This window comes from Podarcis muralis, chromosome 5 (genome assembly GCF_964188315.1).
Source record: "Podarcis muralis chromosome 5, rPodMur119.hap1.1, whole genome shotgun sequence".
NCBI classification, from domain to species: Eukaryota; Metazoa; Chordata; class Lepidosauria; order Squamata; family Lacertidae; genus Podarcis; species Podarcis muralis.
Genome location: NC_135659.1, coordinates 48,654,036 through 48,668,400, shown reverse-complemented (window position 1 = coordinate 48,668,400; position 14,365 = coordinate 48,654,036). Strand labels below are relative to the sequence as shown.

The 14,365-nt window shown below is 51.1% G+C and overlaps 1 protein-coding gene and 1 long non-coding RNA gene across 2 annotated transcripts; both read left to right on the top strand.

The window, feature by feature from the left end:
* The first annotated feature begins 259 nt into the window (after window positions 1-259).
* Window positions 260-2,741, top strand: LOC144327799 (uncharacterized). Its single transcript, XR_013392938.1, has 2 exons — window positions 260-462; window positions 2,317-2,741. It is a non-coding gene; the product is annotated as an uncharacterized LOC144327799 (long non-coding RNA).
* Window positions 2,742-7,239: 4,498 nt separating this feature from the next.
* Window positions 7,240-10,163, top strand: FOXD2 (forkhead box D2). Its single transcript, XM_028733548.2, is given in 3 exon segments — window positions 7,240-8,457; window positions 8,460-8,512; window positions 8,514-10,163. Coding segments are annotated over 3 exon segments (1,341 nt in total). The 5' UTR covers window positions 7,240-7,643; the 3' UTR covers window positions 8,988-10,163.
* The last annotated feature ends 4,202 nt before the right edge of the window (window positions 10,164-14,365 follow it).

Here is a 14,365-nt window from a genome sequence, read left to right as displayed (position 1 = left end):
AAAACAAAACTATCTGTTTCTGATGGGTGTGAATGAATGAGAGCGCAACAGAAACGCGACGCCGTGCTCGTCTCTATTCCCCCCATTCAGGGTCCTCACGCGCGCCCCGATCCCATTACGGGGTGGGGTGGAAGGTAAGTCACACTGATTTTAGGGCTATTCAGTTCTGCCCGATCCCCAAACGTGTTTACCCGGAAGTAAGAGCTACCTAATGCAGGCAGGCGCTCTTTCTCTCCTGCAAACGTGCAAGCCTTGAGATACGGGGCGCGCCGGTCCAAGATGCGACGCCTGCCTCTGTTCTTTTGCTCCAGGAGACTCGCCGGCTCTGCAGCTCCTTTTAACAGAGGCCCCTCGGGAGAAATTGCCTCGGTGGCTGCGTTGACGATGGGAGCCTCTTATGCTCCGATCCTAATTGGAATGTGTTGAAATTCATTGGAATACCAAACGACGCTTTTTTTCCAAGTAAGGATTGGTGTGCTGAGTTTACTCTCAGAGAGGCGGATATTGGCTTTAGTGACTGCGGGTGAGAAAGAGAGAATACATACAATGTTTTAAAATGCTGTTTCGCGACATGCGTTTTTGCAGAGAGGCCAGCGTTAATAATAAAATGTTAATATAATGTGAATTATTGCAACAAAGAGCCTTGCGGCACTTCAAACCGCAACGTATTTATTATAGCATACATTTTAGTGGAGTTGAGGGAGACGGGCTGAGGGTGGAGTTAATGAAGTCTCTAAGGTGCCACAAGATTCTTCGGATGCACTCCCATGCGTGCTTACCTGTGAGTAAAGCCCATTGGATTTCACGGTGCTTACTTCCAAGTAGACACATATAGGATTGCACTACTGGTTGTTTTTGCTGTAACACAGCTACCTCGGTGGAAACTATAAAGAAATAGCACTTGCTTTCATACGAAGGAGGAATGCCCCGCAAATAACCAGCAGAACTCTCCCTTTTGGAAAATAGCAATATACACAAAATGCAAACGCAACTCAAACCGTAAACATTAAACTAGCCTTTAGCATGTTCGCATTAAAATGTCCCATTGAAAGTCAATGTCACTTTGAACGCTGGGATTTTAGACGACGAGGAGGAGGAGGATGGTGATGATTTTCTGCCAGAGCCCTCTGAGCGCAGCTCGCCCCTGCCCCGAAATCGTTAAGCGTTTGGAAAGCTGCGCTTGGTATTTGGAAGCAGCTTCTGCAGCTGCCTTGGCCCAGTTTGTCAGTATTAGGGCTGGTGATTTGATCACCAAACGCCAGCACCTGTTTGCGGCGGCGGCGGCGGCGGCACCACCAGCACTTCATCATTCTCTTTCTCACCCTCCTGACGGAAGGGTGAAGGATGGGGTGGAGCATTATTATTAATTATTGTTGTTCTCATCATCACCAACTTTGGACATTCCAAAGGGTTGGGTTATGTTCTAGCCCCACCTTTTCCTTCGTCCCACCAAACAAAGCAACAAAAAAAGAAAAAAAGAAAGAAAGAGGAAACGTTTAAGAGAATTTCCACCCACCCTCACTCCGCCAAACACCCTCCCCACACACACATCAAGGAGCAAGTGCCAGCGAATGCCATGGGACTTCTGAGTAGGCTTTTACCTAGCGAAGGAGATCGGCTTGGCTTGAGAGAAATGAGGCTTCGAAAATGATTAGAGGATCCCATTATCTTAACTGCTGCAGGAACATTGGCAGATCTGAATTGTTTCAGGATACCGTGCCTAATGTCTCTATATGCGCCTGCTTAAAATTGAGATCCCTGCGTATTGACTTGATTCCCACGCAAGCGCCGCTTGTGGGTCAGTACCGTGTGTGTGTGTGTGTGTGAGAGTGAGAGAGAGAGAGAGAGAGAGAGAGAGAGAGAGACGCACACACACAGAGAGAGTTAAGTCATCACGTGCGATGAGCTGGACTTTTATTTCAGCTAGAGGATTGACACCCCCCCCCCAAGTTCTTCTTATAAGGCACTGATAAAAAGTGAGGAAAACCGTATCCTAAATCCCAGGACCATTTTCTCCTGCTCTGACAAAACGTCACACACACTCCCAAGAACAGAGCCCCCATTCCTTTTAGCACAAGGAGCAAAGTACCAGGGACATGAAGGTTGAGTCCCTGGCGAGTTACTATTGTATTACACTACCATGGGACACTGCCTAGTACCACCAAGTAAACATAAGCGTGACAGTAAGCTAAATGGACATCGATTACACTTACTTGCAAGAACAATGTTTCTTTATTTATATTTCATGAAATGTATATATACCGCTTGATGATGATGATTATTTTTTTTTTAAAAAAAAAACCCAAACCCTTAAAGATTTTGCAGAAAGAGTCAAGATGAGGGGAGGTCGGTCAGTTGGAAAGTACCGGATGCTCATCCTGAACGATGTTCACAAACGGTGGAAAGGGAACACCAGGATGTTTTTATACAAACCTCTGGAACAACAGGAGTGCCCAGTGTTTGACAAGTGATCCCTACTTGCAACGTGTAAAGCACCATCTTTGCTGAATCGAATCTTATTTCAAGACAAAGAATCAATTCGTCAATATCTTTCTGTATTTAAATCCTGTCCTCTATACTGCATGCAACTCGCTCTTGTTTTGCATCATCTACATCTGTGGGGAGCACTCTTCGGTTTTTTATCATGACATATTCACACTGTGTGCGCGGTAATATTAGCATCTCCTCCCATGTATGCAAAATGTAAAAAACAACAACAGAGAAGTAAAAGGGGCTCTGAACTCCAGGTTGCCTCGTTTATAGGGAACCTTCTCCTCAATTTGTGGCTGGGCTGGACTGGGAGTGTCACAACAGGGAAAGATGGACAGAGCATGGATAGGAAGCTTCTTTGGGATTTGGTTTGAAATGTTATTCCTACGCTAAAGGAGAAGGAGAAGGGAATGAAAAAGTTGGCCTATTAGACAGACATAACGAAATTGCTCTATTTCCAGGCACATGATGAGGAGAGAAGCCAACGGGGTTTGGCTAAATCGGCCCCAACTATGACTTATTTCATCCCTTCAGTTGAATTTATTATTTTATGGAACAGGCTATAAAGCCCATCCTTGGGTTTAACCTGATAAGTGAGGATGACTTCTTTTTTCACCAGTCCATAACCCATCACTATTGTAAAGGCTCGGGGGTGGCATTACAGGGGGTTGGACTCGAAGACCTTCGGGGCCCTCAGAACTCTGTGATTCTATTAGTATTAGCATCGGCCGAAAAAAGACTTTACCAATCCCTTAGGCTCTCCCTTTCACTTTGCTACGTATATCAAATCAGTAGCAGCCTCACCCTCCCACCTATCATCCCAGTTATGCCCAGCTGTTTATAAGGGCTCTCTGAGCACCTGCCACCTCTCGTTTTCTGTGCAGCGCCTAGCACACACTCGCTGGCATTTAGTACATGGGAAGGGGGAAAACATGTCTACCCAATCCGATACTAAATCCTTTACTTGGCAACAGTGTATCAGGGCTGTTTGGGATCGGGAGGTCAGCCTCTTTCACCTTTCCGGTTTACCTAAATTCACTTTGCAATCCCAGATTGACCCAGCTGCAAATAAACAAAAAAGGAGCCCCCAGGACTCCTGATGGGCAGCCCCGCCCCACTGCAGTGGAAGGTCTCTCTACTTCTTCTGGGAAGTAGATTTAGTGGGTATTTCTGCTTAGATCTTACTTCCGAGCATAGCATCCGTGGATGGGAACCAGCTGTGTTAAGTGAGAGCCTTCCTTCGGACCCTCGACGCACGATCTCCCGCCCCAGTGACCCATTGATTTCAAGGGGAGAGGTAAGCCTTCCGGTCTTATTTTTCTTCCCCGGAAATCGATGGGATGCAGACGTGCTCCTCCTCTGTGGCAATGCCATGCCTTCGGCTGTCTGAAGGGTCTAGGGATGCCTTATTAGCTTCTGCCCTTTGGGATGTCTCTGAAAAACCGTGGCTGGGAATCACGAGTATGGAGAGAGCTCTGGCTCTCGGGTCCTCCTTGCCAGCTTCCCATAATAAGCTTCTGGTTGACCCATGTGAGAAGAAGATGCTGGACTATGATGGGCCTTTGAGCTAATCCACCAGCGCGGATTCTAGCCTAGGTAAACTCAAAAGGAGAAAACGGTTTTCATGTGTCAGGAAATTAATGAAGGGGGGAAACTGGGGATTTGCCCCCATTAGAGCTTACCTCTACGGCAAGTCCAGCCTTGCATCAGCCATCTCGACGTTTAAGTGGATGACGGTTTTTCCATTTCTGTTTGCCCCACCCTACTCTCCAGACATCCCATGTCAGGTGCTAATAGCGTTCTTCTACAGCACCAACAACCCTTCCTTCTTTATTCGGAAGGTCCATTACTTCCAAGGCGACAAGAAAGTTTGTCGCCTTGCTATCCTGTCCTTTTATGGTTTATGTGGGAATAAGGCCCACTGAATTCAGCAGGACTCAAGCTCCAAAAAGGAACGCTTTGGTGAGGCCCATCCGAGGTGGTCTGAAGCTGTCTCTTCAAGACATAGGTTAGCCACACGTGGGAGAATCTCTTTTAAGGATGCAAAATGGGGGTGTCACTTGGCCTTTGCCCTGACTTTAAGCCTGAGGTTTTTTGTCTGGCGAGAGTGTAAGTGGACATTCTTGGCTCTGGGATACCTGCTCCCTGCTATACAGACCTTTTCCTACCTGGCCTGCGAGGGCGGGGTCCCTACTGACTCCAGCTACAAAAAACTGAGGCTGCTGAACAGAATCTTGGGCTTCTGTATCTTTATTTTACATATTGTCATAATTTGTGTGGAAATTGTTCAGTTTGGTTGTGCATTCTTAAACGTTATGTATTCCCCCCCCATAATGTAAGGCGCCTTGAGCATGGTTTGAATGGTGGAAAGGCGGCATACAAATAAAATTATGTATGTATGTATGTGCCTACGCTGCCTCGTGGTCCACACCTAACGAAGCTGCGACCTAATGAAGTTTTTGATTTATTTCAATGTGATCTACCCCCAAAGTAAACCAGACAGCGTATTCCACTGATTTAAGTGGGGGCCGTAAGTTGACTTGGTCGGAGATTCGCTTGGATGTCAGCCTAACCTCGGCTTCTATGCGAGTCTTCCGATTTCGCTTGGTGAAAAAGCCAACCCAGAAAAACAAAGCAGACACGTGGCGATGTGTGTGGTCGGCAGCTGCGCACTAGGGGCCTGGTTCTGCAAAGCTCGCTTCTCCCTTTCCCAGAGCAATTTGAACACCAACCCCGCAACACACACGCTTTTTAATGCAGGGCTGGATATAAACAAACAGCATCTGCAATATTCAAATGCCTTGTGCTAGCTAAGACCTATAGACAGCAGTAGGGCGGGTGAGCCCTGTCATGGGCAGGGGGAGTCCTTTAGTCCAGCGCCCATAGAAGATTGCAAGGACAGCAACGTACACTGAGGAACTGCTCGCTTCTTGTGTAAAATTCCATCATTCGAGTTGGCAATGTGCAAATTTCCTGCGGTAGGACAGAAAGGAAACCACGACCCCCATATTTTGTGATACCTTATTTCTTGCTTTTAGAAACCTCGGGTGGAGGGAGCATGATTTAGTTATAAAGTGGAAGGAGCTGGGGCGAAACATGTGAACATAATTAACGACCTTCGCCCTGCCTTTGTCCCCATAATTCGAGCACTGCTTATTTACCACGGCTTTCTTGAGTAGCACCCATCAGGTTCGCTCAACCAACAGCATCGTCTGCTTCTCACATTCTGGTGCTGATAGGCCTTTATAAGCAGGTAGACGCAGCTTCATTTTCAAAAGACCTTGTTACTTTGGGAAGTTAAGTTCTGTCCAAATGTTTGAGATCCAGGCAGGGTCTGGCAGGTGGTTGTTTTTCGCGGTAGGTGTCCCTACAGCGAAGTCTTGCAGATCGGATCAGATGATGTGACAACTGGATCCTTAACATATTTGCTTGGAAACCCTGCTTACCTCCGTGGCAACCCAAGAAGTGGGAAAGTGCTTCCAGATCCTAAACGGATTTGAAAATAAGAAGTTCAAAGGATTTAGAAGGAACCTTCTTCTGGTTTAGGGTTCAATTGCCTGAGTTGACCAGGCATCGCTTTCTGCTGGGATTTTTTTCGGGGCGTCGTCGCTTAGTTGTCATTTGTTGAGAAGTTGGGTTTATTTATTTATTTGGAGTTAATTACCCAGGTTAGTAAAATTTGCTGGGGAGAAAAAGGAGGCTATACAGGTCTGGCTGTTAATCCACGCCAATTCATTCAGAACAATCGCTGGGAATAAATTAATTCTGTATTGCAGTCTTGAGAACCTTCCCCTGAATAAAGAAGTTAAGTCCCGCATCTGCATCAAGCACGTGTCTTCCAAAACAATTAAAAATATTCTTTTGCATTTTATGTACCGTTTCTGAGACTGCTTTCAGTTCACAAACTAGTTCAGGTTGAACAAGACGAACACCCCTTATGTACCCCAACCCTGGGAGCAAATCTCCTTGATTGCCACTGAACATTCAGCAATGCGTAAAAGCGCGAGACTTTTCTTGGTCAACCTGGTTTCGGACGCTGTTGCGAAGGGCTTTCGACCTTGGACTTTCCAGCCCGCGATGGAACGAGGGCGGCTGTCCTGGGCCCACGGCCGTGGGTGGGGGGAAGCGTCCTGACACGCAAGGGCGCCGCAGCCGCCGCCAGAAGACATGCGCCTTGGCCCGTCGCCTCACGACACCAGCTCTCCAAGCCTTTCATGCGCCGTCGGCAATCTCTACAGAAAGAGACGGCTGTTCCGAAGACTTCGAGGCGTTGTTGCTGCTTGTTTGTTGAGGTGCTGGCGCAGGAGGACGTATCTGAGGGGAGAATAAACCTCCGTGCGACTGGAAGCGAAGGGAGAGCTTCCCAAAAGAGACAGGCAACTCTAAGGTTGACTTCGCCCCTGTTGTATCATCATCATCATTACTACTACTACTACTGTCCTCATTATTAGTCACTGCTCCGAGACCCTCGGACCCTCTAGGGCGGGAAGAGCGGCGCGCGAGAGGAGTCAAGATGGCGCGCGGCGGCCGGGCCACAGGGCGCCTTCTGGAACGTCTGGCGGGACTGCGAATCAGGTACCCCGCCAGGCGCAACCAACGGCGCGGAAGGAGGAGGGGGGAGGGAAGAGCCCGAGGTCGCGCGCTGCTCCGAGCGCGAGTTATAACCGCGCGCGGGCGGGGAGGGACCGAGGGAGAGCGAGCGCCCAGGGTCCGTCTGCGCGCGCCAGCACGTGACGCGCGGGCCGCGCTATAAAGGCTCCTGGCGCTCTCCGACGCCGCTCAGTGCCTGTGAGAAGTTCTGGCGGGAGGGAGCCGCGCTGGAAGGGAGGTTGTCTTTCCTTCCCCTCCCTTTTGCCCCGTCTCCCCTCCCTCACCTTTCCTTACTGCCCACCCCCAGGGATCCCACCCCCATGGCCTCCCCCACCCCGCACCTAGCGCTCTTCGCCTGAGGGGCGGGAACTGCCAGGGAGCGCTGAGCCGGGGGGAGGCGGGGCGGTGGCGCCTCCTCCTGGGACTCCTCCTCCGCTCCGCCGCTAGGGGGTGGCCAAGGCGAGCAGCCCGAGCCCGAGGCAGCGCCGAGCAGCAGCAGCAGCAGAAGAAGAGAGCGCAGCAGCAGCAGCAGCCCCAGCCGCAACCCCGCCAACGCCGTCGCCATGACCCTGGGCTGCAGCAGCGGGAGCAGCCGGCCGTGCGGCTTGCTGGCGGCGCCCTCTCCGGAGGAGGAGGACGACGACGAGGCGCTGTCCGACGTGGAGGACATCGACGTGGTGGGGCCTCCGCACGAGCACGGCCAGGCTAAGTTCAGCGAGGACGACGAGGAGGAAGACGACGACGACGACGAGGAGCTGCGCCTCCTGCCCAAGCAGGCGGCCCGCGGGAGCCTCTCTCCAGCCCAGGGAGGCCCGGAGGCCGCGCTGGGGGACAGCCACGACTCGGCGGTGGCGGCATCGGCGCCAGTTGCGCCAGCCTCCTCCTCCTCCTCCTCTTCCTCCTCCTCCTCCTCGTCGTCGGGCGCTTCGGGGTCCGGCAAGAACCCCCTGGTGAAACCCCCCTACTCTTACATCGCGCTCATCACCATGGCCATCCTGCAGAGCCCCAAGAAGCGGCTGACGCTGAGCGAGATCTGCGAATTCATCAGCGGCCGCTTCCCCTACTACCGGGAGAAGTTCCCCGCGTGGCAGAACTCCATCCGCCACAACCTGTCGCTCAACGACTGCTTCGTCAAGATCCCCCGCGAGCCGGGCAACCCGGGCAAGGGCAACTACTGGACTCTGGACCCGGAGTCGGCCGATATGTTCGACAACGGCTCCTTCCTGCGCCGGAGGAAGCGCTTCAAGCGGCAGCAGCAGCAGCTCCACCCGCAGCCGCCCGAGCTCCTCTTGCGCGCCGCCGCCGCCGCCGACCCGGCCGCCTTCCTCCCCGGCTTCGCCTACGGACCTTACGGCTACAACTATGGGCTCCAGCTGCAGAGCTTTCACCACCACCACCATCACCACCACCACCCCGCGGCGGGGGCCGGCGGGGCGGCGGGGACGTTCCCCTTCCAGCCTCCTCCTTGCGCCCTGCCGGCGCCGCCGGGACCCGGAGCCTCGGCGGCCGCGCCGTCCGTTTTCTCCAGCGGCCTCTCGTCGTTCCTGGGCGGCGACCTGAGTTGCAGGAAAGCCTTCTACCCCGCCGGCCAGCTCAGCCCCACCGCTTCCCTCCTGCAGAGCCTCAAGGCGGACCAGGGAGCCGGCAGCAGGCCTTCCTTTTCAATAGACAACATCATCGGAGGCGGTGGCGGCGCGGCCCCCCCGCCGTCCGGTAGCTCCACCAGCAGCGCCCCCGCTTCGCCCTTCCCGGCGGGCCACGCCGGGGGCCAAGCGCAAGTCCTGGCGATGCTTTCTCCGGCTCTGACGCCCTTACCGAACCATTTGAATCTCACCCACGAGTCCCTCCTGCAGTCCGGACAGAACTTTTCCAGCAAACTCACAAACCTCAACAGTTGTCCTTTTTAAAAACGCGACAACGACCAGCCACCATTACTCACCCCACCCCCCGAGATCCTAACCCACAGCCCCTCCTGGCCTCTCTGCCCCCCTCCCCTCCATTCTCACAATTGCCCTCCTGTTGTGTTTTAAAAGGTAGGAACTCTTCCTTTTTTGAGAACTGTTCGGGCGTCTGGATCGATTCTGTGTGTATGTCTCTCCCTCTCCCTCTCTCCATGCGTGTTCAGGATTCTTAGTGTGTATTAGGAGGAGGGTTGCTGTGGAGGGAGGACGGGGGGGGGGGCGGAGAAGAACCACCGACCAACTCACGCATCTATTTTAAAAAGTAGTGTTTCTTATCAAATGACTTCTGGCAGCTTGATTTCATTTTAAAAACAGGGCCTGTTTTATTAAGGCTGGGATCTTAAGCTACCCAGGTGGATTTTCTGTGGGGGTCAGAATGGCCCTATTTCTCCCAATCCTCCTTTAGAGATCTTTAGATCGTCTTTCTGCCGCATTCTGTGCAGCTGCTTGCTGGAGAACTGTGCTTTCCCGGTGCAGATCTCCCAGGAGGGTGGCGGTAGCTTCCTAGCAGTCCGCTCCGCCATCCAAATACGATGGGCAGATCCTAGGCATGTTTACTCAGAAACAAGTCCCGCGATTCAGTGAGACTTGCTCTCGGATAGGTGTGTAGTCAGCAACCGTAAACCTTTCGTCTTAAGTGGCTGGAGCATCAGAAATACTCCACTAGTAGCATTTCTCTTAAACAAAAAAATAATTCCCCATATGGTTTCCTACCTCTGTTATTCCTCCGCCCCCAAGGAACTGCTTAAGGAGAATGTCTGCTGAACGTAGTTAACATTGAAAGTCTGTTCCCCCAAAAGAGGAAACCGGAATGCTAAAAGAAGTTGAGAGATTTCAAGTGCACATCTCAAAAGACCGTGCTGCATCAGGAAGTCCCCTATTATCCAATCACCCGCCTCCTCTCCGCCCCTTCAACGTGTGTGTTTCTTGTGTATCTGGACTTATTTGTGTGTGTATATATTGTGCACCCACCAGAGCCTCCTTAGCTCTCCCTAATAGCTGTTCATCCTTTCTATTTTATTGAAAGAATTGTGAATAATTTGATGTGGAAAAGGCAACGTAATTTTTTTTTGTCCACCTTTGGTGTAAATTAATAAATGTTTGTGATGTCTTTTAAAGAAACCCAGTGGGTCTCGCTATCGGCTTTCTTAACACAAGAAAGAGAAGAGAGAGAAATGCAAACTAACGACTAAAGCTAGGACTCCAGGGGTCCTCCTAAGCGAGGAGTGTCTGCGTCCGGTGATTTTTATATTTGGATTATATTTTTTAAGTAATACAAATATTAAAAAGTAATGCATCTTAACTATTAAACGTACTCTGGAGAGCTAACTAATAACTATATTTGGTGGGCCTTAATCGACTGTACTTTCAGTAACAATAGTAGTGTACAATCTATTATTATTATTATTAGTAGTAGTAGTAGTATTAGTAGTAGTAATACTACTAGTAATAATAATAATAGATTATGCATTGGAGCAGCAATCTACCATAGCGTTGTAACTGAGGTACTTGACTTTTCCGCAAAATACAGGGCTGTAGTCTGCAACCGAATTATGGCCTATGCTTATGCACATGTAGTAAATTGTTCTAGTCAAGTAGGGGTAAGATCAGTGGAGTAGGAGCAGTTCAGGTTAACAACGTTAGGAACTGAACTTCCCGTTGGGAGAGGAGGGTAGGTCCTTAGCAAGCTCACTTGAGGCTAAACTTTTCCCATCCCGCTGCTAATGCCCTCTTAAATTCATCATTTTCACTCTTCCAAATACATAGGTAGTGTTTCCTCCGTTTCTTTGAAATTTCAAGTGTTAAACCATGAGTTGTACATCATACTTTTAAACTCTGGTGTTACACTTGGCAACCAATTGAACTCTTGTTTTCGGAAAATACTTGGAAGTTGCCAAGGCAGTTGCTAAAGGAGGAAAATTATACTCCCACTCCCCTTTTTGTTTTGGTTGGAAATGTTGACACATGGAAGGAGGAGGCGGGTGCGGAGAAGTGGCGGTGGAGTGGGGGCTGGCGGAGAAACCCCTGAGCCTGAAGGGTTGAACTGACCGTCTGAAACCCGAGATCCCTGCCTAAATTTTGAGGAGAAGAAAAAAGCTACAAAAGTAAACAGACTCCCCTCCTCCTCCTCCTCCTCCTCCTCCCCTGAAATGTCTTCATATCTGTGGCCAAATGAGAAAATGCGCCGCTTTGCATAAACAAAATCCTGCCCGGATCGCTCAGGCAGCGACTGCCTTGTCAAGTTTCTGCCCGCCGCCCATGACTTAAATGACCCTGAAAGGAGTAAGTGAATGGATCGGCCTAAAGCCCCATTCTAAAATATTCATTTACTAGCTTTTACACGGCTTTAATAGACTCCCATAGATGTGGGTTTGTGAAAGGGGTCGTGAGGGGTGGGGTGGGGGGAGCGGGAAGGAGAGAAAAGAGGCGGATTCTTGTAGCATTTTCCATCTGTCTCTCCATCCAGCCTCTGCCGCCGCTCCCCCCACCCCGCCCGCCCGGGCCACAAGCCCTGAGCGGAGTTTGTTGATGTTGTTCCTTGAAAGGAGTCCTGCCCTCCCTGCAGGCCCAGCGAGCGGTCTCGCGTCTCCCTCTGGCCCACATTTGCTTTTGAAAAGCGATCCCCTGTCAGACACTTAGTCGTCCCTTTTCATGTGCGGGTCCCCACAAAAGAGACTTACAAGGCAGGACGTGGAAAGCGGGGAGAAGAGAATGAGGCAAAATGAATCTATTTTCCAGATTGCTGAGCACATGGCTACAAATCGAGGGAGCTTTGTAGCTCTTTCTACTCTCCTCCGCCACCTCCGCGACGCGTCATCTTCTCCCCCCGCCGCCACCACCCTGCGACCCTGCGCTTCTGTCCAAATTGTTAAATCTGCTGTGTAAACCTGGGCGGCAAAAAGGGTGGCCTACCCGTTTCCAGAGGCAAGCTTTGATGACGTTAGGATATACTTTCTGTTGGGTAAACAGCTTCCGCGCTCTCGCTTTTTCTGCATAGGCTTCGGGTTGTAAATAAAGAGTGCGTGTCCGTGACTGCGTGGTTGGGGGGCAGTCTGAGCGCGAAGTTGTCCGCACAGTGCGCCTTTTCACAAGGCGAAAGGGGAATATTTCCATCATTAGGCCCTGAGTTGCAAACAGCTGGCTGCAAAGATGCAGATAGGATTGAATCTGATTCATTAGCCACGTGAAATCAATTTCTGGGTCCAATGTGCAGATATTTATTGCGGATTAGGCAAAGAAAAAGGGGGGAAGGGAGTGGGGGACGGGTAACAAACTAGCAAGGGCCGCGCGTGTGGGCCTGAAGCGCTCGGTTTTATGCGGATGGTCGGCCGGATCAAACTCCCTAGGTTAGGTCAACTGCGAAGAAAATCCCATTGATTTCAATGGAGCTTACTCCATCGCATAGGCGGCTTGCGGGAACGCTTGGAAACGAACCCCACGGAAACGCGCCCCTGGTTTGCCGCTCAGTGTGTGCCTCGGGTTACATAGTGTAGCCGCCCCGCAACGGTGGTTTGTTTGGATCATCTCTTTCAAGCTACCGGCGCCCCTGAAAAGCGTCTATTCCCGCGTGGAGAGAAGTCGGCAAATCCGTGTCAAATCTTTCCTCTGTGGGACTGAAATCTCGAATGACTCCCGAGCAGTTCCGCGTGTTTCTCAGGGCGGAATCCCGCGGCGTAAAAATGCCTGGCCTCTTTCCCGCGGCTACGACATTAAACCGAACTTTGCACAGTCCTCCTCTCCGTTAAGGCAGGACCGAGGCGCAGAGTTCAGAGGTTAAAGGTTATAATGCGTAAGCAGCTTATTCCAGAGCTGGAGCCTCCACTAGAACAATCGCAAAGTAAGAAGCCCGAGGGGCTGACTGCAGCAGCAGCAGCCCTGGCTTGCATCTGTTGCCTCTTGCCCTGGCAGGAGTGCGGCGCCAGGGAGAGCGTGTGAGTCCTTCTCTCTTGCATGTGAAACCAATGCGGTGGATCTGGAGTCACAAAAGAGGCCAGGCTGGCTCCTCTCGCTCGCCCTCATCCCCTAAGATCAGGTGATGCTGTTTGCTTTAGGGGAGCTGTTAGGTCGCTTTCTCTCGTCTTCTCCAGTCCGTCCAAGTTTTCCCCTTGGTTGATAAGAGAAGACCAGGTGTGAGGATGGCGTGGGAAAAAGGCATGTCCGTCCTTTGGACCACGAGGTGACGTTCTGAGCAAGTGTGCCAGTTTCCTAATCGTCGCGTGGAGTATGTAGGCAGAGTAGCGCGTTGCGTGTAAAGAACCCAGAGTCGGTTTCATTTTCCCGTCGCACCACAATCGCTGGCTCGGCCTCAGGATCGAAGTCCGATGGATCTCCAAGCGGGTCGGGGTGAGCGCGGCGAGAGAACCTCGCTGGGGATTTTTCTGGTTTCTCCTTTTTTTTTTAAGTGGAAGAACATCTCGAACTCGAAATATTTTCCTAGAAAATCGGTAGCGGTTTTTCCCACTGGGGCAGAATAGATCTGTTTTGTAGAAGACTGAAACATTTCTTGACTGTTGTATGACAGGTTTTATTTTACCGCCCTTCTCTCCTTTGTTGCCTCTATTTAAATGTCATGCAGGAGGCCCAGCGCGAAATAGGCAACTGCAGCCCCTCCCCCTCCATTCCCTGGAATAAGCTGCTTCTCCGCCTTAAAAATAAGAGAACAACGCAGGACTTTTAAGAGGCCCTCGCGTTTGATGGGTAAAAGAGAAGGTACCTGGGAAATGCGAATAAAGCTCTCCCTTCCCACCCGCAAAAAAAAATCTTCCCTCGCTCTCCGTTTTCCGTTCCCAAGGGCAGATTTTAAGATCCAGGTGCTGATTGTATGCACTGGAGGGGCTGCTGTTCTTTCTAGGCGCCGCTCACGGTGGGATCCAGTGACAGGGTTTGCGTGGAGGTGGGCTTCATGTCAGCGGGCACGCGCAGCCCATCGTTTTTCTGCAAAACCCTGGCCCAACAAAATTTATCCGAGACCAGGCCCATGATTTCCACTCTGCTGGAATTTTTGGCGGGCATTGTCGTATCTTTCTGGTTACTTTTTCTGTACACGAAACGAACCTGTATCTTCAAGATCGTTCGTGCTCGAGCCACGACCCCAAAACTTAGTCGGGCTGGCCTCCAGGAATCCATCCTGGATTCGACCGATTCCTTCCTAGCGCTTTCCTTGAACTGTTGCCAAGCTGTGGATTTGGGGGTTCCAGTGGATTGAATGGGACGCAGACCCTTAACGCTCCTGCTGGCTGGATGAATAATGTAGAGCGGACTTAAGGTGTGCTCTGTTTCCCCACTTCGCCTTCCATGGGATGCCCAAACTCTAACACATTGTT